Source organism: Montipora foliosa, chromosome 7 (assembly GCF_036669935.1).
Source record: "Montipora foliosa isolate CH-2021 chromosome 7, ASM3666993v2, whole genome shotgun sequence".
Classification (NCBI taxonomy): domain Eukaryota; kingdom Metazoa; phylum Cnidaria; class Anthozoa; order Scleractinia; family Acroporidae; genus Montipora; species Montipora foliosa.
The window spans coordinates 3,265,932-3,288,431 of NC_090875.1; the positions used below are offsets into that span (position 1 = coordinate 3,265,932).

Below are 22,500 nucleotides of genomic sequence, written 5' to 3' on the forward strand. Positions count from 1 at the left end.
TTATCCATGTGACCTTAAGGTTCAGTCATAAAGCTTTTGATTGGTTGGATGGTTGTAGGAAGCAAGTGACCCTGGTCCTCATGATGTCAACCAAACAGCTGAAGCTTGGAGGGCAGCAGTAGAAGAGAGTGTGACTGGATATGTCAAAGATCATTACCCTCATGGGGTCTGCACGGTATATGACATTGTTTGAGTTCTTTTACACTATAAATCATTGTGATCAAAAATCCCCTTGAGAGGCAAATGACTTTTTTATTTAACCGTCTGCATTATATGTAAATGACCATAGTTTTCAAAGAGAGTGGGCAACTTGCTTTTGACTTAGAAATCTGTTTAGTGTCTCCATGGAGTGTCATTGTTTCCTTGAGTGAACTGATTCAAAACAGCATAATTATAATTGCTATCTCTGATTATTGTTATGACTTGGTTTAGGTTTATGGCAGTAGCTCAGGTGGGACGATCACGGTAATTGCTTGTATAGAGGATCACCAGTTTCAACCTCACAATTTTTGGTAAGATGTTGTGTCACTATATGGTGTAGCCCAATGGTTAGAGTAATGGATTCACACAGATTACGTGGATTTAAAGCTTATATCCTGTTCTGACCATGAATTGAATTGCCATCCAATTCTCTGAGCTTTGTAAACAGCCCCACAAGCTTGAATATTGTGTATGCATGTAAATAAAGGTTCACATTTTGGCTGTTTTTGCAAGGGCCAGTTAAATTATTAAAGGGACCTGGACTCTGGCTAAAGATCTGTGTCCTCAATTCCACAAGACAACAGTATTCAACAAGCAAGACAATGGATATGTAAAAGAAACCTTGCTCCTTGCAAGGGTAGATTAGGACTTGAGACCCCTACCGTATTGGGGTTGGGTTCTGTTGCCAACCAATCATTTTACTGCCAGCAATATCAGTAAAATGTTTTTTTTTCCTCAGTCGTGTGGATGGATTTGAAATGATCTCCTGTATTCATTAATTAAACAATGATTCTCTTGTTGCTCTAGGGAAGTAGGGATGGGGCAGTGGTGAGAACTCTCACCTCTCACCAATGTGCAAGGAAGGATTACGTTTTTGCAAATGTTGGCCATGTAGCACTTACATTGTATATTTAAACAGACTTAACTGATTACAGTGTAATGTGAAGTGCTGGGTATCCAGCCCATATGAACCATGTGAGCGTTAGCCCTACACTCTAATCAGTTATTAAAGTCTGTTTAAATATCAGTGCTACACGGCCAACGTTTGCAAGAAACGTAATCCTTCCTTGTACTTGTCCATGTTCATTGCCGTGACTTTAACATCGTCAGTTCCCACGGCCTGCTCCCGTCTGACCTTGTAGCTCAGTCGGTAGAACAGTGTTATCTAACCCAAAGGTTGTGGGTTCAATTCCCACCCTGGTCAGAATTTTTCTCTGTCCTTGTGTGGGCCCATTTCCATCAGTAGGGCTAACGCTCACATGGTTCATATGGGGTGGATACTCAGCACTTCACATTACACTAATCAGTTAAGTCTCACCAATGTGGCCTGGGTTCAATTCCCAAACTAGTTGTCACATGTAGGTTGATTTTGTTCATTGTTGTTGTTTGGAGGTTTTTCTACAGGGACTCTGGTTTTCCCCTCTCCTCAAATACCAATCTATGATTGGATATGAGCAGTTGGGGGCTCATTCACTGCACTTTAACCCCGTGAAGGTTGGGATAAAATGAGATGCAAAAAAGGTGTCTGATGGGTGGAGGTTTTGATAGGCATATCGTTATCATTGTAGATGGGGATGATGTCAGATCAGAAAGACCCAGACCCTCACAGCTGAAATGGTAGGAAAGAGAATGAAAAGGAGACCATGGTTACGAATGCAAAACAGTTTAATAAGAAAAAAAAACACCAAAGTGTACACGTGAAAGTAATATTATTGTACTGAAAAGGATTGGTGACGAGGACTGACTTGAGTTGATGGACATCCGTTTGACAGATGTCCATGTTGCCAAAGAGGGAGACCACAAGAGGGAGAGCAGAGATATAAGGAAAAAAAAGAGGGTGTCAGGCATGATGTTACAAGGACCCAGACCCTCACAGCTCCAACAGAAGAAAAAGAAACAAGTCAGAGATAAAACCCGGGCAAAAAATTTAATGATGAAAAAAAAAGAAATTGGAACGTGTGTGGTGGCCTGGTGCCAAGCCTTGTCCTGGTCACATTGGTTTGGGGTGGAATCAGAACTGTCTCTTGGTGGCTTTGTCGTTGTCTATCGGCATGAGAGGTCGAAAAGAGATTTTTTTTATTTGTTGCGTGAGTTGGACGCGGTCTTGGTTGACGTACTGCATGTCCTCGTCCAGTCCCGATCCCATCAGACCTCTGAGCCATTGAGCAAAATGGTAGCATTCCACTTGTGTGCAATGATGGCGAGCTCCAGAGCCGATGAAGGCAAGCCGAGGGAGGTCGTCCAATTTCGGGCAGCCTAAGTGCTCCAAGTGGAGGTGGGGAATACACCTTAAGGTCAACCATCTCTATTCTACCATACCTCCTTTGAAAGTCACCAGAGGATGTTCGGGCAACTTGTGCCGTTTGTACAACTCCAGGACCTTGTCTTTGATCTTGTCAGCCCTGTGCCACACTTGGTTCGTGTATGGATGGTAGTCGAGGCCATGAATGTATTCTGTGCAATAATGGACATTACGTCGATCTTTGGGGGACAAGTCGGGCTTTCAAAGGGGGCATGGTTGAACAAAGATAGTAGTTCACCGTATAGTGTATTTCCCAAGTCGACTAGGAACACTTGAGCTGCCCGAAATTTGATGACCTCCCTCGGCTGGCCTCCGTCGGCTTCTATGGCCACCATAGAGGTCCACTCTGACATCATTGCCCGTAAGTGACATGCAACTATTTCGTCCAATGGCTCTGAGCTCTGAAGGGACTCAACCAGGTCATGCGTTATGTCTCCCTTCCACCACTTGTGCCGATAAACCATGATACAGCCCCCCAGAGACAGTTACGATTCCACCCCGAACAGACGTGACCGGGACGAGGCCTGGCACCAGACCGCCTCACATGTTCTTATTTGTTATTTTTTCCTCATTAAAATTTTTGGCTTAATTTTATCTCTGACTTGTTTCTTTTTCTCCCATTTGAGCCATGAGGGTCTGGGTCCTTGTGACATCAGGCATGACGCCCTCTTTTTTCCTTATGTCTTTGCTCTCCCTCTTGTCGTCTCCCTCTTTGGCAACGTGGACATCTGCTGAACGGGTGTCTGTCCGTCATGTTGCATCATTCCTTGTCACCATTCCTTTTCAGTACAATAATATTACTTTCACGTGTACACTTTGGTGTTTTTTTTTCTTATTAAACCGTTTTGCATTCGTAACCATGGTCTCCTTTTCATTCTCTTTCCTACCATTTCAGCTGTGAGGGTCTGGGTCTTTCTGATCTGACATCATCCCCATCTACAATGATAACGATATGCCTATCAAAACCTCCACCCATCAGACACCTTTTTTGCATCTCATTTTATCCCAACCTTGCGGGGTTAAAGTGCAGTGAATGAGCCCAAACTGCTGCTGATGAGTTGAATTGATTTGATTTCTGTACAATGTCGCTAATTAGTTCCTCAGCGCTAAATGCACTTGACACATTATCAGCAGTAGCATTATCTGTTATTACAACTCGTATTCTTGCGCGGGTAAGGGTCATGGATATATTTTTATTTTTGGTGACATTTATAATACAATACAATCAGTTTATTTCAGGAGGGAGATACATGTATTATAGCCTTTTCAGTTTTCTAACGAAGGACCCACAATTAAATAATGTGCAAATATATCTAATATATGCAAACATACAAACATGTAAAGATAACATTATATTGCGCACGAATAATATCCTAAGAAATAAAATGTTTTATTATTATTTCCCAATGGTTACGTGGATACAATTATTGTTTTGTTCAAAGGAATGGTCGTTGGCGTTCAGAATGGTCTGTGTCATTTCAACCATCAGGTGGAAATGTAGAGGTTAATGGGATTCTAAAAGTACAGGTGATCAATACATGTTAATCATCTAGTTTACATGTACATTTTGGAACTCATGAAGAAACATTGCACAAAGAGAATCATTTTCCTTTTTCCATGAAACTAATGGTGATATGCAATTGATGGCAGTTTAACCCTTTTAATCCTAAGAGTGAAACTTACAGATTTTAGTTTGCTTAAGATTTAACTTGTTAGTGGCGGCTTCTTCAGGGATGAATGGGTTAACAACATCTAGGTCTATTCAAAACTATATCCACAATTTACTTCTAAGTTCCTTGAGAGCTGATGGGATGAACATGGTTAAGGTCCTAGGTTTCCTTTGTCGCGTAACTTTCCACAAGTTAGCGGATTTGACTGCCTTTACGTGCGTAAAATAAAAACAGGGGAAACGTATGGACTCAGCAATACATCATGTCGGTTTTCCATATTTTGGAATCACATTGCAACCGAGGGTAACGCAACGAAAGCAACGCAACGAAAGCCCTTAGCAATATTGAACACGTTTACAAAAGAGTCGTTTAATGTGAAATTTGCTCAGCGGCCGTTCTCTTCAACCATGTCGCTTTTTTCATCGTTTAATCTCCAGCTGGGATCAAATTTACAAGAAAGTGAGGATGAATCACCTTGTTAGGCGCCAGTTCGGGCTACTCGTTCAGGAATTTCGTCGCCTGCGCTCGCAAATAAGGCGCCCCGGGCGACCGTTAGGCAGCAGCCTTGCTTACTGTTTAGTTTTTATAAGTTCAATAAGGGATCCCTTGTTGAGCTCAATAAAATTATTATTAATAATGTATTTTATATTTGGCAATTCTCAGGTTCATTATTATGAAGACGGCAATGTTCAGCTTGTTACTTCTAAAGAAGTGAAGGAAAACTTGAAAATCACTGTAAGAAAACACTTTGCGCAGTGCGCGAGCAGTCAGTATTCGTGAAATCCTGCGATGGGATTGGTTCTCCAATCCAGAAGTGGGTGGTGTTCTCCAATCTGTCCCACTCACAGCGAGCGGTATCTTTTGCGTGTTCAGTCATCGATTACATCCCTTGCTTCGTTGCAATTGTTCTTTAACTATAAAGATAATTGGCATATGAACCTTTTAATTTTTTGTTATTTTTTGAGTATCAGCGAAATATGCCCTTTCTTTTATCTACTTGCCTAAAGCCGATGATACACGGTTCAACATTTGTTGATCAACAAATGTTGAACAGTCTGTCATGCCATGTTGAATGTTGCAATATGCCATTCAAAACGTTGAACGTTGTTGAACGAAAATTGAGATCAGCTCTATTCCGTTCAACACGTCTGTGCAACATGGTTCAACATTTGTTGAGCAACAAATGTTGCAGGATGTTGAACCGTGTGTCATCGGCTTAATAGTTCAGTTTAAGGAGAATCCTGCCATAGTTAACGCTCTAAATTTGCGGATTCTTTTTGCAAGCATTTCGTTAGGTTTTAGAAAAAAATTGGGTAAAACTGTGCCCACTGTCTAGACTACTACCTGTGGCCCTGGGTGGTATCCAAATCGTCTGGTTCAGTTTTTTCCCCAATACAGATCTCGCCCGTCTTTGGTGAGGAACATACGTACTGAGATTTGATCGACATCATTGGAGCTTTTTATCTGGGCACTGTGGGGATAAGGGTTCATTCCTATTTAAATCATAACCGCTTGACGTCAAAGCGTCCGTAATTGATTTGACACTGATCTTTGGTATCCGTGTGCTAACTGTTGGTGTGCATTGTTTGTGCAGTCTTTCACCTTCTGATGAAGACAGTCTGCATTGCAAGACACCTTAACTTCTTTGATTTGGACTGTTGATACAGTAACTCCTAGAGTAGTTTTCTTATTCAGTGATAGACTGAATTGTTTGAAGAGTTCCTTTTGCTTGGGATAAAAAGAGGAAAGTATCTGTGGCACCTAAATGTCAGGGTTTTACTTATATTGTAGAGTGAAAATGGTACAGCCAAGCACTTCCTACAGATCATAGACAATGCTGAAAGTGATTATCAGGTATATTAGCTATTGATTTCGGCTTCAAATTTTTCGGTTCACCAAAGAGGTGCACAAGAGCCCAGTATTTGTATCAATCTCTGGAAAGCAAGTTGTTATAATTATTATTATTATTATTATTATTATTATTATTATTATTGTTGTTGTTGTTGTTGTTGTTGTCTCTAACCCCTTTAGAGTTTTGATCTTTTCATTAACTTGAACACAGTGATCAGAAGTATTTAATCTGGTGGGAAAAAGCGGGTTGAAGTCACTGAAAAAGGTGCAATCAGTTTAACAAAAAAAAATGGAGCTGATAGGGCGTTAAATTAATTCTCTCCAGTTGCAGTTAACACCTGCGTGAAAACAAAACTTGTATGTCTTGAGCACTCGATTGAACGAACAAATTTCGCCCGTCACTCCGTTATACTCAAGAGGCTATTTTGTTGCCTGTGGATAGTTTTTTCGTGAGAACAACAATTAATACTTTAAGTTGGGGTGACCGGCCAAATGGAACAGGAGAACTGCATTATGTTAGAATAGCTAACAGCCCTGTCATTCTTCCCCCTTTTTCGAGAGCGGTGTATAAAACATTTTCTTTCTTGTCCCCAGAGAGCACTCTCGGAAAATTATAGCACCATGTCAGATACCACATTCAAAGCTTTGCGGAGACAGCTACCAATTACACGCACTAAAATTGACTGGAACAAGATTCTCAGCTACAAGATTGGACAAGAACTTTCAAGCTCCTAGACAAGACGTTTTTGCGAAATTTTTTTCTAAAATTTAGTGAAGTTTAGGAGCCCATCCTTTTAGTGATTGTAAGAGGAAATTCGAAGTGTAAAATAGCGCTGTTACCCGTGGGTACAAAAGAAATCCTACGTTATATCCTTTACATTGTTTACCAGTTAAGGTGATTTTCTTGTAAAATAATTTAGGAGAAAACAAGAACTTCGTTAAAAAAATATGTGTGATGTTATTGACTCACTAAAATTGTTTGGACTAAAACATACTAGACGGCCTTCGGTGCTACGAAGCCACTCAGTTTAAAGAACAGCTGATAAATTTTCGTGACAACCGGGCGGGGTGTACAAAACCAGGCCCTCCTACAGTCAGAATTAACCATTAGAGGGTATTGTGAAGTGCTATTTCTACCCATGTAAACCAAGTGAGCGTTAGCCCTACTAATGAGAAAAACTCTGACTAGGGTGGGAATTGAACCCCTGACCTTCGGGTTAGATCACCACTTCTCTAGCGACTGAGCTGCAAGGTCAGATGGGAGCAGGTCTTTGGGAACTTAAGATGTCAATTTCATGGCAATGAATATATACAAGTACAAAGAAGGGTTACTTTGTTACAAACTTGTATCACTGGTCAGAGGTTTTCTTTCTCCTTGTGTGGGCTCAATTCCCATTAGTAGGGCTAACGCTCACGTGGTTTACATGGGTAGAAATAGCAGTTCATGTTGAAATATTAATGTTACACGGCCAACGTTTGTAAAAACGTAATCTTTTCTCCTGCAGTCAATTCTCGTTTTTCCACGACAACCACCGATCTGTGGAATGTGGGGGAATATACGTGTCACTGCCCCGCCCACTAAAAGCTCTCGGAGAAGACATGAGAATGAAGATTCTACGAGACGTTCTCAGAAAAGGGGGAGACTACACTACAGGCTTATTCTTGGGAGGTTTTTCTGCGATTGCCAGAGAAAACAGAGATAAATTTTCCATTTTTGCGGTCGTTATAGTACGTGGCAAAAGAATTTCATCAAAATGTTTAACGAAAGTGGGCGGGGCTGTGACTCGGTAATTCGAGCCCATTCCACAGATCAGTGGTTTTCATAGTAACAGACACATTCGGGACATCGTTTTGTGTCCGTTATAGCGGGTTGCAAGGATAAAAGTGCCGTTAACATGCCCTATACAATATATAGTATGTATGCATGTAAAATCAGGGTGTTTGAAAACCCCGAAAAAAATTTTGTGGACATCGGAAGAGGATTTTCGATTTGTCTGCAATTCAGATTTCCCAACAAAAAGGGTTTCTTGGGGAAGTCAAACTTTTCTCGTTTAAATGGCATCTGAAAAATCAACGACTTACGGAACCATTTGAAAGGACACAAAACGCCGTGACCTCCTTTCTTTCTTCAAATTTCAAAAGAATTTCATCCTGAACAAGTTTGAGATGCCTGACGATGGGAAAAATCCGCAAGTTAGGCCACAGGGAGCTGGCACAATCTGTTTTGTGTAACCGTTTGTAATTAATAAATGTATTGGATTCACCGTTTGCTTCTTCTGTAGCGATATATTAATTAATTAACATGTGCATGGACTAACGCTAAATAAACGTTGTATTGATTACTTTACCTGCGGTGCACTGTCGTTCTTTATTTTGAGCGATTTTGAAGTTTTTGAGTTCGCTGTTTACTGTGCCTCTCAATAGAAGGAACTTGAAGGGTGGATGCTAATTATTTGAACGGCTCCAGCACCGGGTGATTTTTCCCCAGAAAATCGCATCGCTCCGCTTTCAAACTTCGCAGGAGTCTCTTCTCGTACTTCTCGATCGAAAATTCATCCAAACGGCCCGGAGCTAGCCCTCGAAGAAAATCAAAATCCCCTACCTTTCAGTATACCAAACGGTTACACAAACAGATTGTGCGGGCTCCCTGTGATTGATGCGACAATTCTTCAACAAAGAATGCATGTTCTACTCAGGGGTTTATGTACAAACGCCCCCTAAGCCCTGTCCAAACTACCGAACAAAGTTCGATTCACCGCTCCAACTTTGCTCGATGCAACATTGTTGGACCGTTTGGCCTCCCATGTTGGAAGACCTTTGTCCAGCATTTTTTTTTCGATCAAATGTTGGGCAGAGTTTGCTTTTTATCAAACATTACGCCCAACAATTTTGCTCGACTCGACGATGATGCAGTGTTTTGCCGCTCTTCCAACAAAGTTGCGTCCTAAAAAGATTTGATGGTTTGGCCAGGGCTTTATTCACTTGTGATTTCAGTTGGAAATTTCGGTGCTTCTAAGTTGCCCTGGCCAAACTATCGAAAAAAGTTGGATTGAAGGCTCCAAGTTTGCTCGATCCAACATCGTTCGACAATTTGGCCGCCCATGTTGGAAGATGTTCGTCCAACATTTTTTGTTCGATTAAATGTTGGATAGATTTTGCTTTTGCTCAAACATTACAACCAACAATTCTGTTTGACGCAGCAATGTTGCAGTGTTTTGCCGCTCTTCCACCAAAGTTGTGTCCTGAATCGAGTCACGTTCGCGCTGCTAGCCAATGACAAATCGCTATCGGAGGACGTCGTGGTTGTTGATGAATAGCCAGAAACCTTGATCAGCGAATAGGAAGCAAGGTCATATCTTAATCATTATCGCTGTTTGGAGATGTCTGGTTCAATAGCGTTTAAAATTCCTGCAAATTGATCCGAGCTCATAATCATCATCTCCTAAGCGCGGATGTATCTTGCAAAGAACATACCCTTTTCTTCTCCTTGTGTGAATACGTCCTTCCCGTCCTTAAACAACTCCAAGCTACTCCAGAAGCATAAAGCTACGCCAAATTTTAAATTTTGCACCAACTTGAACTTGAATTTGTCAAGTAATGTTGAATAGTGTTTTGCTACTACCTCAACATTTACATCCAACAATGTTGCAAAGTTGCGGGGTCCAACTTTGGTCGATAGTTTGGCCAGGGCTTATTGAAGTATGGGTAATCAAATGGAGACTAGTGAAATTAGGGAATCATTTCACGCGCGTTTTGTCCAAAAGCAAATAATTTAAATTATTAATTTTTTTAAAAATGCATTTCTCGTGCTCTGATTGCTTTACTCATTCTCGGTTAGGCCATCCCCCCTTTTTTTTGTTTAGAGTCGAATGCGTTTCATGACATGATATTGGGTCGCTCGGTCGGATTGAAAAAATAAAAAAAAACAAAATTGTAATTTGCTGCGTTTCGCAAAATAGCAGCAAATTGTTGTTTTCACGGTTGACTACCATTTTGACAGTTGCCATGGTAGTGCAGATCAGAAATAAGGGAGGGACTGGATGAAGTAAAATCACTCTACACTTACTGTGCTGTTGTGCGGTTCTTGTATTCAGCTCGAGTTTTATTTATTATCAATTACTTATATGAGTGTTCAACCCCTCTCCCTTGAGGTTGTTTGTAATGCCTGACGCTGCATTCGGGAGGGATCAGGTTTCCTCCCAAAGGGGTACTTTTACTGGCGGGCAGCTGGCAATAAGCTATGTGGCAAGCAATGTTAACTGATTGCTGTTTTTCAATAAAAACGGGGCTGTTGTTCAGCACAGGCTGGGCTAAGTATTAACCCAGTGCAGCAGTCAGTTCCCTATTTATACATGAATAATCATCTGAATTAGCAGTCTCGGAATCAGAGGCCTGGTATCCCAGCATCATAGCTGTGCGACCACGGAAGCAAGGCCGTGAAAGTATCAGTGGAGTGGTGCCCAGAATCTCGCAGTTACCGCAGCAACTTGAGATACAGTAACATCAAAAATGTCATCTGGTGAAGAAGCAGTTCTTTCTTCAACCCAAGTAAGCCACTGTTTCCTTACAATGTTGGTTGAAAAGGTCGATACGAAATTTAAGTTGATTTTATCTTTTGACAGCGCCACATAATGTTTTTGCCCTTGTTCCACGTATTGGTTTTGCTTCGAATGTTGGTTGTGGATTTTAAGTTTGTCACTTCTATATTGTAACTTGCTTTGCTAACCTTATATTTTTGAAGGTTCTTTAGGAAGTGTAGAGAACATAACTGATAGGACTAAAACTCTCTGATAACACTCAAGCCCGTACATGTTTCTCCTGAAATGTCTGACGCACTTATATCTTTTTCGGCTGCGATATTGTGTGTGGGTTCGTGAAAAGTTGTTGCTGCTATAACGAAAAAACCTATTTTTCTTTTTCCTTGGATTTCAAATCTATGTTGACTAAGCACTAAGCGACCAAAGGTTTAAGCCTTGATATAAAAAAGATACCTGTTTATTTTTACTGGAGTTAAATTCCTATTTAATGGTCCGTCATCACTGACTTAAACATCTTGTGATGTCAGTTTTTCATGCGTCTGTCCTGTTATTGATCATGAATTTCGTCATAACATTCATAACATTGGCAAAGTAGAGACGTCAAAATTAAGTCAAAACACGAGAAGAACGCGATACAAAAATGCGAGAAAAATAAAAGGTGCGAGCAATATCGCGTCATGAATTAGAGCGATTTTCATAAAACCAAAACCAAAGTAATTACTTTGGCCAATCAAAAAGGACGGAGGCAATCCAGTAAACCAATCAAAATTCGAAGTAATTACACGTAGCCGACACAAAAAAAAAAAGTCTCCGCTTACGAGCCAGAAGGCTCATCAGGCCGGCGCTTATCTCCGGTTTCAAGCCGACACAAAGCGCGGGAAAATGTGCATGCGCGAGCCACAGTTGGTTTTGGTTTTGGTTTCACTTGTGATTGGTTAAAAAAGTGGCGTGTGAACTTTGAACCAATCACTGAGTGAAGTAATCATAAACCAAAGCAATTCGCTAATTATTTTCGACACATTTGAAAACCAGTCTATGGCATAAATTATAAATTCATGTATCCTAAACTTCAAAGATAGATGCCAAGCTTTGTATTTCATATGAATGAAGGGGTAGTTTCTAAAGAAACTGTGGTGCTGCGTCGGTGGGGAAGTAGTATACAAAAATTTGGTTTTATCAGTGGAGTTGATAATGTAAATTGGCCACCGTACAGAGATTCTAAAAGCTGACGTTTCGAGCGTTAGCCCTTCGTCAGAGCGGATTCGCTCTGACGAAGGGCTAATGCTCGAAATGTCAGCTTTTAGAATCTCTGTACGGTGGCCAATTTACATTATCAACTCCGTTGATAAAACCAAATTTTTGTATTTCATATATGACAAGTTTCTCGTCACCACTGCAAACTTCAAGTGTTAACTCCTTCCGACCTTGCATTTGCATTCTTTTTTTTTTTTTTTCATCATGACTTTCTCTAATAAAGAGTCTAAACTGTCTATCTGGTGGATGGAAAGAAAGCAAGCATTGTTTATTTTGTGTGTTGCTTTATAGGGGGCTGCTGTCATGAAAGAAGCTGAATCAGATGAATTTGAGCAGACAAAGCCAGGCAAAGGTGCCATCACTTCTCAATTTTACCGCACAACTAACATTCCTGAGCGGTTCAATAATCCGGGTATGTCTCCTTCTTTTCTTACAGATTACGGAGTTAACTTAATTAATAATCCTGGCAACCCAGTTTTCTCCTGTACTACAGATGTTAATGCCTCTATTATCAAAAACACGAATGAAGGTAGGTAGCTTTCTATATAAGAGACTAGTGGCTAGTCCATTGAATAAAATTTTAATTTTATTCCATGTTCATGTCAAAAGATGAACATCGAAATTACATGATTTTACTCATCAATGTGGGTGTTTGGGATGGGAATGGGTTAAGGAGAAAGATTAAGTTTGTTATCATGGTCGATTTGATTGTCAGCCTTGTTGTGGAACTTCCACAACAATTTGACTTCATAATTATTATTCTCAAACTCATGAATATAAATTTCATAAGGGTTTTAACCAATTGGATTGCCCCAATTGTCTGGTTTATTTGCAGTTTTTGTTGAACAACATTGTGTTTAAGGTTGGTTGGCGATTGGGCATAATGTTGGCTTTTTATGATCCAACAGTTGGATAAAATAATTAACACAAAAGCCCTTACCCCTTTTTGCTGGACGTAAATGCCCTTTTTGTCCTGAACTGTCAAGCCAAATAAAGATTTATTATCACTAATAACAACAACAACAACAACAACAACAACAACAACAACAACAACAATATAATAGTAATAATAATAATCATCATCATTATTTTGTTGTTGTTATTATTTATTAAAATATTACAATTGTCATCATTGAAATCAATGAAAACTTTCATGGTTTTTACTTTCTTATGTGTGTTTTATGTTGGTTAATGTACGTTTGTAATATGAATTGTTATTTTTTGATTTAGACTGTTTTGAGGGTTACAGCACAAAGAAGCAAAATCCCATGTATTTGACAAGTGCAATGGAGTATGGGTAAGTTTGTTATGTTATGTTGTAGTTATTACATGAAGACTTTGCCACAAGAATTGTTGGTCTATTCTGACACATTGAGGCTTAGAGCTTTTTAGTGAAGCTTTCTTTATTTATTTTTTGCAGCCGTTGTTTATTCCCCACAGACCGAACTTTTAACATTATTTTTCTCTGAGATATGTCACTATCAATTTTTTGGTTGTCAACGGTTTTGTGGCATCTGTTTATTTATTTTATTATTGCAATACAAAATCACTACATTATTACATCACTGTAGATTAAATTAGATAACATTACAGGGCAAATGGTACACTACAGTAAGTACAACAATTACATTATAATAGTATTCATTTTAGTATAATACAGAAGTGTGTTGTTCAATTATCCAAAGCCAATATTGTAGTTTAAGGTTTTCACTTCTGTATGGACATAATTTAGCATGAAGTTATTACACAAACACATCACACACACTTACAGGCAAGACTACACAAACCCAATGAACACACTTACATTGTACACAACACGCAGGTCTAAGCAAGAATGCCCAAGTTTCCATAAAATGGTCCAGACATTTATTTTGGTAGCTACATTGTATAGAACGAAGAATTTGAATATAGCAATTAAGCTTATAGTTCAGGCACATTAGAAAGCAATCAAAGTGCAGGATGCCTTTGCTTGCATTTGTAGCATTAAAAACATGACATTTTGCAATAAAAATAATAAAAAATAATAATTATAAAAAAGTAATAATAATAATAATAATAATAAGAAGAAGAAGAAGAAGAAGAAGAAGGATGAGTGTATGGATGAGAGGCTAAAACGGGTGAAGACCTCTCTGCCGACAGGAACCAAGCGAGCTGTAGAGCTAGCCACAGAGAAGGGAGCATCGAACTGGCTGACAGTAATTCCCATCAAAGACTTGAACTTCAATCTAAGTAAGAGAGAATTCAGAGACGCGATCAGTTTGAGATACGACTGGGAAATCACTGACACACCGAAAGTGTGCGTATGCGGGGACCGTTTTAACGTAGATCATGCAATGGTATGCCGACGTGGCGGGTTTATAATACAGCGTCATAATGAGCTTCGCGACCTGGAAGCAGAGATGTTGAGCATGGTATGTAATGATGTGGAAATAGAGCCGGTCCTACTTTGAACAGAGGTGCCAACAGAGCTCCTGATGCGCGCTTAGATATTAGCGCTCGTGGCTTCTGGGAGAGACAGAGGACTGCATTCTTCGATGATAGGGTTTGTCACCCTAATGCATGTTCTTACAGAGATCTAAGCCCCAAGGAAATCTACAGGCAACACGAGAATGAAAAAAAACGCCAATATGCAAGAAGGGTGATGGAGGTGGAGCAAGGCACCTTTACGCCACTTGTTTTTACTACCACAGGCGGAATGGCCGAGGAATGTAAGAGATACCACAGCAGATTAGCTACTACTCGCCATTAAGAAGGGAGAGGACTATGCCAGCACCGTGTCCTGGCTAAGAGCAAAAGTATTGTTTGCTATCCTCCGCTCAGCTCTCCTCTGCCTTAGAGTTTCCAGAGGAAGAAGAAGGAATGTAGACCTTCAGGAAACAGACATTAGAATCGAGAATGTGACCGCCAGAATTTCTTAGTTTTCGTAATTTTAATTTGGTTGTTTTTGTTTTTTTTTTCCGACTGATATTACCTGCATAGATATATATATATATATATTTTTTAAAAATTATAATAGTGGCTTTTCTTTAAGGAGCTTATTTTTATTTCCATTTTTTTTTTAGTCAGAATGCTATCATTACATGAATTTTTCTTACTACAAATAAGAATATCTTTGTAAGTTTATTGTGCTTCATACTAGTCCCTTTTTTAATGGAAATGAATTGTAAATAGGTTTTAATGGTTTTCTTTTTGTTTTACTTCTTACTTGTAAATAGCAATTTGCTTGGAATATGTTAATAAAGGGATTATTATATTTATAATAATAATAATAATAATAATAATAATAATAATAATATATTATTATTATTATTATTATTAAAGCATAATTGAGCAGTACTGAATGGCATATTCTTTGGCGCCAGCCATGGAGAATTGAGCTTTCAGTCAGGGTTATCATTTTGTTGGTTAGCATTAATTTTGATAAAACAGCTCAAGAACGTGATGATACATGTACCTGGTACGCATATAATACACGTAAGTGAGTAAATACAAGGGACAATTATTAGCATTTTTCACATTTGTAGTCATAAATTTGTGAGCCAATAGAGGTTTTGCATGGCAGCCATGTTGCATGGCAGGAACAAATTATGTAAATGTTTTGCATTAGAAAGAACAGTAATTTTGTTCCCATAGGAAAAAGAATCTATTGTTCCTGCTATGCAACATGGCTACCGTGCAAAACCTTTATTATTAAGTAAAGGTCAGTGTGGCCTATTATTAAGTGTTTCAAAAGTATGTACAATAAGTAAAAATTTAGTTGTTTCAATCCATTTAATATGTGGGTCTGTTTTCAGGCGACATCGCCCTACAGTTCACACAATGCCAACAAGTTTTCATGCAAAGTGTCAGAAATTCACAGAGCACCTGGGGAAATGTGGAATGTACAGAAATCAATCTCTTAACACAGCCATGGATAAAAGTATTGTTTGACAGTGACAGACTTCAGTGAGGGACAAATTTGTTTGCTGTATTAATTATTACTGATGTAAATAGCATGGTAATAGACAATCATCAATTTCTCATTTCATCATCTACTTCAGTTTCTTAGCTGCCATTTTGTCACAGAAACATACTTCTAAGACTTAATGTGAATTTGTTATATTAAAAAAAATTATTGATACAGCCATGTCATATTTGTTTTTTGTATGATAATGTGCAATTCTTACCCAGAGGTTTTGATTGGGACTGAAGACCTTGAAAATTTGACCAACTGGAATAAAACTTTACCCACGTACATGTGTATTATTTTTTGGAGTTACGTGTAGTGCCCCTGTGACCAAAAAATCAATTTTTATTCTTCTTTCGATTTCGAAACTACAGTCATGTATGTTAACTAAACCCTAAGTGACCAAAGTTTTGCATGTAATCCTTGATTTAAAAAAGACACCTGTTTATCTTGGCCCGGTTGTTCGAAACTTAATCCAAGATTAGCGGAAAATTTTGGTTTCATGTTTTCAACTTTTTGGTGAAAGTTTCTTTTGCTTATTTTTGTTTTTCAAGATTTACCTCTTCTAATGTAAAGTTCTGCCGAATATCAGCGTTGAACAGCATTTGGGAGTAGACACAAAAATTCATTGGTTAATTTTTTAATCTGGCATTAGCGTTAATCGGCCCTTAAACAACCGGGCCCTTAACTGCAATTTTCCTATTAAATGGTCTGCCATTACTAACTTTAAAATCTTGACAGAGCTGGATCGAGGAGAAAATGATGTCAAAGGCTCACTAGTTTAATGCAATGCGTGTGTATGTGACAGAATTTTTTAATATGCAGCACAGGAGTTTTGGGCTTTCAGACTTTTCAAACTCGTGTTTTGCATAATAAGCTGCATACACACGCTGAATTTTAAGCTACTGACGTCACTTTTCCCTAGATTCAACCCTCTGAGGTCCAATCCGTCAGTTTTGAACATGAGTAAGGGCTGTAACAGCCTTTGGATAAAAAAACATAGCTCAAAATTTTGCCAGAGAGGTGTTAAGCAAACACACTTCCTAAAAAAGGAAGTGATGTTATTGATCACAGGGGCAATGTAACCCATTGACTCCCAGGGGTTCCCCATTGACGGGGCGTTAGACAGAACAACCCAGCTAGCAAGGCTTTTTAGAACTTTGTTGCTTTTTGTTTTATGACCAAGCTAATATTTTCTTTCCCCACGTGAAAAAGCTCTGTCATGAAGCACATGCTGTTCCTGTTGTTGAAATGATTAACTTGAAACACCTGATTTCTTCACTTGTTGAAACAATAATGTATCTGTGGAGTGAACTTTACAGCATTGGAAAATTGGGTTGTCATTTGCCCAGTGTTGAGAAGTTGCGTTTTAAAACCGCCAAAATTGGAGTTAGTAATTTGGAGTACACAAGACAGAAAGGGAATCATTTTGTGGCAAGGGACCGGTTGGCTCAGTCTAGATCTGTTTAGCATCGGACTACTGTGTGGGAGGTAGTGAGATCAAAACTCTGGCCAGACCAACACTCAGGGTCTTTAAATAACTGAGGAGAAAGTGCTGCCTTTGTATGACATGTTGGATGAAAACTATAAACCGTAGGCCCCATCTCACAAATATCTTCCATGCTCATACTATGAAAACCACCAACCTGTGGAGTGGGCCCAAATTACTGAGTCACTGCCCCATCCACTTTCGTTGAACATTTTGGTGAAACTCCTTTCCCATGGAAAAACCAGTTTTCAAAATTTATCTCTGTTTTCTTTGGCAATTTCAGAAAAACTTCCCACAAAGAAACCTGTGGTCAAGTCTCCCCCTTTCCCGATGTCTTGTATAATCTTCATTCTCAAGTCTCCTCAGAAAGCTTTTCCACGATTATAGAAGACTATAGAACTTCCATATGTGCTCAGTTCTGCCAATACCTCTTAAGAATTTGAAACAATTTTACAGGGAAAAGTGACATGTAAATTCCCACCCATTCCACAGATCGATGGTTTTCATGGTATTAAAGTTCCCTGTGGGACATTAAAGAACCCACACACTAGCAGGTACAAAATACAGGTCACAAGTCACAGGTCATTAAAGCTAACCAAAGGCCTAATTAGTCCCAAAAAAGAGTCTTGTAGCCTAACGTTAGCATTGGCAAACAGTTAGGGTTGTTTCTGTATAATTTGGTAAAACAGAGACCTGTGACTTGTGACCTTTGTTTTGTACCTGCCTCTCTCTCTCTCTCACACACACACACTATTCGAGAAGAGTAGGGGTTGATGTTTCTGGTGTTGTGGCTTTCCTTTGTGTGAGTATGGGTTGGTGGGTATAGCAGGTCCACATCAGCTGAATAGCCACTGAAACTCTATATTGTACTTATTTGACAAACAAAGGTTCTTCTTGCAAAACCAACGCTGCAACGTAAGGAAACTACTGGTAGCAGACTAGCAGTGTATGAGAACATAAAATGAGCCAGTAAGCTGAAGAACGTAATAAGTAGTAGAAGAGACCAAAATAATTATGTAAAAGCAGCTGGGGAACTTGATACTGTAATTCAATATCCCAACAAAGTTTCTTGAAAGCAGATAAATACAAAACCACTTTTGCAAATGCAAACATGAACACAGGAGAAAAACTTTATTCATGTTCAAGTGTTCTTAATTCTTAAGTATTGTGTTTGACAACTTCAGTGCTTGGTGATGGTGCATCGCACAGTGGATATTTTCTGACCTCTCCTTTCCACAGTTGTGTGCAGTGCAGCTAAAATTTTGAGTTACAGTAGCAGGCTTACTTCTACAAGAAAAAATTAATATTCTTAACAGTTTATTTACTTCTATTAGGCCAATCAGTCAAAACGGTATAAAAATACGAAAATTTGTATAAAAATAATTATCTGGAAGTTAAACATATTTTCTTAGAAATAATTGTTTTACTGCCTTAATCGTAAACAATGTGCAACAAACTAGAAAGTTTATTTTTATAAAACTCATGCTTATTGCCTTTTCCCATGAAATGATCTTGTGCATACAAACATGTCTGAGTAACTGTACAATTCTTTCATACTTGAAATGGAAACGTTAATGGAAAGACCATCATTTAGCACCTACTCCAAAAAAGGTCTATAAAATAAATAAATCAATGATAAAAATGGCAATGAATATATTACAAATATATTACATTTTATTATTTAAATTATAAAAAGGAAAAATTTGGTCATGCAATCAAAGTGCAAATTGATCGGTGATATTTTAGAGAATCACACAAACTTTGGAGTCATTCTTTGGTGGTCCAACTTGCTGTACAGCAGCATTATTGTTGCTCTCTCTCTTTGATTCTGCAAGAGATTGTTCTAGTTTCTTGGAATGGTCACTCAGTTCTTTAACTTCCTTTTCCATCTGGGAAATCTTTTCATCTTTGAGTTGGTCATCTTTGGCAAATCGCTTCAGTCTTAACTGCAAGTCCTTGACTTTCCTTTCAGCTGTATCCAGTTCTTTCTCAGTTTCAGCTAACTTCTGTTTGAGGTAACTGTCTGAATCAGATGCCAGTGAATCTAAAAACGTATAATGACATCATTAGCAAGAGTGTATGCCAACGGTAAAGGGGTTATGGTAATATGTTGATGCACTTATGGGCCGTCTTCCCCTTATGTAAGGGATACTACCAAGGCCACAGCTTGTTATTAAAAGGGTCTGCTAAATCTGCGAGCCAGTGAGCAATGCGAGCCATGCAAATTTCGCATTTAAGTCTAAGCACCCATTTTAAAACGGTTAGCTTTCAATAACTGTGTGATTCGCATGGCTCGCCATGTTGGCTCACATGACTCACAGTCATGGCTTGCTGACTCGCAGGTTTATAATACTCTTTGTTAAAATTATGTTAAATTGGGAATTTTTGGCCACACCAAAGTTATTTTATGAAATTAAGCACTGGATTTTATTAGTCTAAGAAAAAAAGATAATAGCATCAAACAATGTATAATTTAGACCACAACCAATAATTTGAAATATTCATATACCACATAAATTAAAGTAATTTTTGCTGTTGGAAGCCCACAGTTTGACATCCTGCAACATTCGTTAAACAATGTATCTCTATGTTTGTTCAACTATATAGATGTTCAACATGTTGAATATGGCCTTAATTTTACATTCAACATGGCATGACACACTGTTCAACATTTGTTGAATGAGAACTGCAACATCTGTCAATTGTGTCACCATCTTTAAAGTGCTACTACGATCAAATTTTTATCCTATGAATTTTTAGGCTTATAGAATTCCAAAAAAAATTAAAAACGCCATTTATTGGTTGGAAATATCTGCATTGGTTCTGGGGATTTTTAAGTTTGAAAAACATGTAAAACATGCAAATGAGATTACTGATGATGTCATTCACTCAAAATCAAGTATATAAATAGGCTATCTCGGTCAATTTGCAGCAGACACCATTGAAACTTGGTAGGCTAACAGTTATACAGGCAACACACCTTCGGCTGTAAAAGAAATTGCTTTCCATGGCAACTCACTCTATTCCATTTCCTTCCAACCTGATTCAATATTTTTGGTGATCATAAGCTAGAAAAACATTTAGCAAGGCAACAAGCTTGACCTAACATCATCAGGCAGGCATCATTGGCAAATATCAAAATGGAATACCAAAGGTGGCCAGCAAAGCCTTTAATATCAGGGAGGTCTGGAACCCAGTATGTTGCCATGGTAACAAAACTGGTATGCTCATATTGTGGAGCACATCTTCTAGAATCTTAACTGCAAAGAATGAAGCATTTCTGATACAAATTGGCTGGGATAATTTTTTTGCATCATATTTGATCATAATTCGGTTGAGTTTATGACATCATCACTTGGCTAATTTCATATTTTGAAAACTAGAATATCTCCGGAACAAAAAGAGATATTTGAAAATAGTAAAAAGCATTCTTCTTCTCATACAGACTACATGTTTATGTCTTTAAATGGCTTAGATAGGAAAGATGCAAATTTCATCATAAGTAGCACTTAAACTCTATTTCACCATACATAGCACTTTAAATAATACAAATAGATGAAATAGTTCCAAGGGCACCTCAAACATAAAATAAGTTTCAGATTATTTTGGTTTACTGACCTTGGCTTCTGTTGTCAATCTTTCTTGCTCGTAACTTTCCAACTTCTTGTTCAAGGCTGAGAACTTTTATCCTATAAGCATCCTCCTGCTGCTTCATCATAAAAATGTCCTGCTTCAATTTTTTGTTTTCCTCCTGCATCGCATCAGGTTTCTGCTGTCCTGCTATGGTTGTATCACCCACTGTCTTCACCATTGTCTCACAAAGCTGGCTTGCCTCAGTTTTTTTCACACCTGTTTCCTCATCATTTGCCTTTGCCGGGCTTCCTTCTTGTTTGTTGCTTGAAGTTTGTACTTCACTGTCACAGATGTTGTTCTCTTTAGCAGATAATTCAATCCCCTTAGTTCCTTCTCCTGTGGAATCATTTAATATTTTCTCTTCAGTTGTTTCCTTGTTTTCTAAATCTACTGGTTTCTCAGAGCTTGACTCTTCATGCTGAGCCTGACCATCTTGTTGTTCTTGGCTTAGAACCACAATCTCTTGTTCATTACCCTGCATTGGATCACGTGCATCTCCAACATCTTCTTCCTTTATGTTGGGTTTTTCACCCTGCCGTGGTCCACTTGCTGTTGCATTGCTATTTTCATCAGAATTTTTCTCCTGCTGACTTTCATCCACCATGTGGTTGTCTCCTTCCTGTAATTCACTTGCTACAGTAACTGCAGTCTCAATCTGCTGCTCATTACCAGCTGTCTCACATTTATTTCCATCTGTACCTTTCAGCTGCTCGCTGTCATGACTTGAGCCTGTTGTATTACTGTCCTGTGCTTCTGCTTCCATTGGCATTTCTTTGCGCTGCTCTTCACTGGCTGCCTCATCCGTAATTTCATTAGGAGGTTTCTGCTGCTCATTTTCTCGAATTGTGCTTGTGGTAGCACTGTCATCCTGCACCCCTCCTGTCACTGGAACTTCCTGCAGAAGCTGTTCACTGGCCATCTCAGCAGCTGTCTCTGGTTCACCCTCTGTGTGATTTTCCTTTGCTTGGTCAGCTGCTTGTATTTCATTCTGTGGTTTGTCATTTGCCTCTATATCCTGTTGCTTCTCACCATTTCTATCATTTTCTATCTCTTCACCTGCCTGTAATACTTCTGATTTTTTGTCACAATTGCTGCTATCGTCATCCGCATTGTCTGTAGCCATTTGCTTTATATTTGTTGTATGGTCATCTTGTTTGCTATTGCCAGCCTCACTCTTCACCCCTCCCAGATGCTCCTCACTATCACCAGCTTCTGCAATCTCTTCAGCTTGTGATTCTGGTTTGTTAGAATCTTTTTTGCTTTCTACTTCTTCAATACTTGGCTCTTGCTTTGCAAGATCATCATTTACTGAAGCACCTGCTGAAAATAATTTTTGAGAAATAAAGATGGTCACTTGAGGCAATTCACTGTGTTCTTGAAGAGTTGTAAAGTTCTCTCATGGGTTGGGAGGTTGCATAGTTCTAGTTTACCTGTTAACATTCCCCATCCCTCTCAGCAGATATATCAGCAAGGGATGCATATAGATCACATGCTCACATGAAGAGTTAAGAGAAAGATATTGGTCACTCTTAAGCTAATATTGTTGTTTAATTTCACTGGCAACCCCTACGATACCTCTAGCCCCAAATATGACCATTATGTGATATTCTCCAGAC

General features: G+C 38.9%; 3 protein-coding genes across 5 annotated transcripts in view; 2 read left to right on the plus strand and 1 right to left on the minus strand.

Annotated features, from left to right (window-relative positions):
* The window catches only part of LOC138011207 (F-actin-capping protein subunit alpha-2-like), a 15,407-nt gene extending 7,036 nt beyond the window's left edge, over positions 1-8,371 (plus strand). The window contains exons 6-11 of the mRNA XM_068858164.1: positions 59-175; positions 433-512; positions 3,946-4,030; positions 4,837-4,908; positions 5,965-6,027; positions 6,619-8,371. Coding sequence (XP_068714265.1) covers positions 59-175; positions 433-512; positions 3,946-4,030; positions 4,837-4,908; positions 5,965-6,027; positions 6,619-6,759 — 558 coding nt within the window. The 3' untranslated portion in view covers positions 6,760-8,371. The remainder of the gene's footprint in view (positions 1-58; positions 176-432; positions 513-3,945; positions 4,031-4,836; positions 4,909-5,964; positions 6,028-6,618) is intronic.
* A 2,092-nt stretch (positions 8,372-10,463) lies between these two features.
* Positions 10,464-15,938, plus strand: LOC138011208 (piercer of microtubule wall 1 protein-like). Of its 2 annotated transcripts, XM_068858165.1 has the most exons (5): positions 10,464-10,572; positions 12,108-12,168; positions 12,253-12,345; positions 13,047-13,113; positions 15,611-15,938. In XM_068858165.1, the coding sequence occupies exons 1-5, from the start codon at positions 10,534-10,536 to the stop codon at positions 15,744-15,746; spliced, it is 396 nt and encodes a 131-aa protein (XP_068714266.1). In that variant the 5' UTR covers positions 10,464-10,533; the 3' UTR covers positions 15,747-15,938. The 2 variants fall into 2 exon arrangements, with proteins under 2 accessions (XP_068714266.1, XP_068714267.1); XM_068858166.1 differs by lacking the exon at positions 12,253-12,345 and having other exon boundaries at positions 10,466-10,572; positions 12,108-12,228.
* A 2,162-nt stretch (positions 15,939-18,100) lies between these two features.
* The window catches only part of LOC138010619 (enolase-phosphatase E1-like), an 8,235-nt gene continuing 3,835 nt past the window's right edge, over positions 18,101-22,500 (minus strand). The window contains exons 2-3 of one of the 2 annotated variants that reach the window (XM_068857595.1): positions 20,870-22,204; positions 18,101-19,295 (exon numbers count right to left, since the gene is read on the minus strand). In XM_068857595.1, the coding sequence (XP_068713696.1) occupies positions 18,994-19,295; positions 20,870-22,204 (1,637 nt within the window). In that variant the 3' untranslated portion in view covers positions 18,101-18,993. The remainder of the gene's footprint in view (positions 19,296-20,869; positions 22,205-22,500) is intronic. The other variant, XM_068857597.1, reaches the window with a different exon arrangement.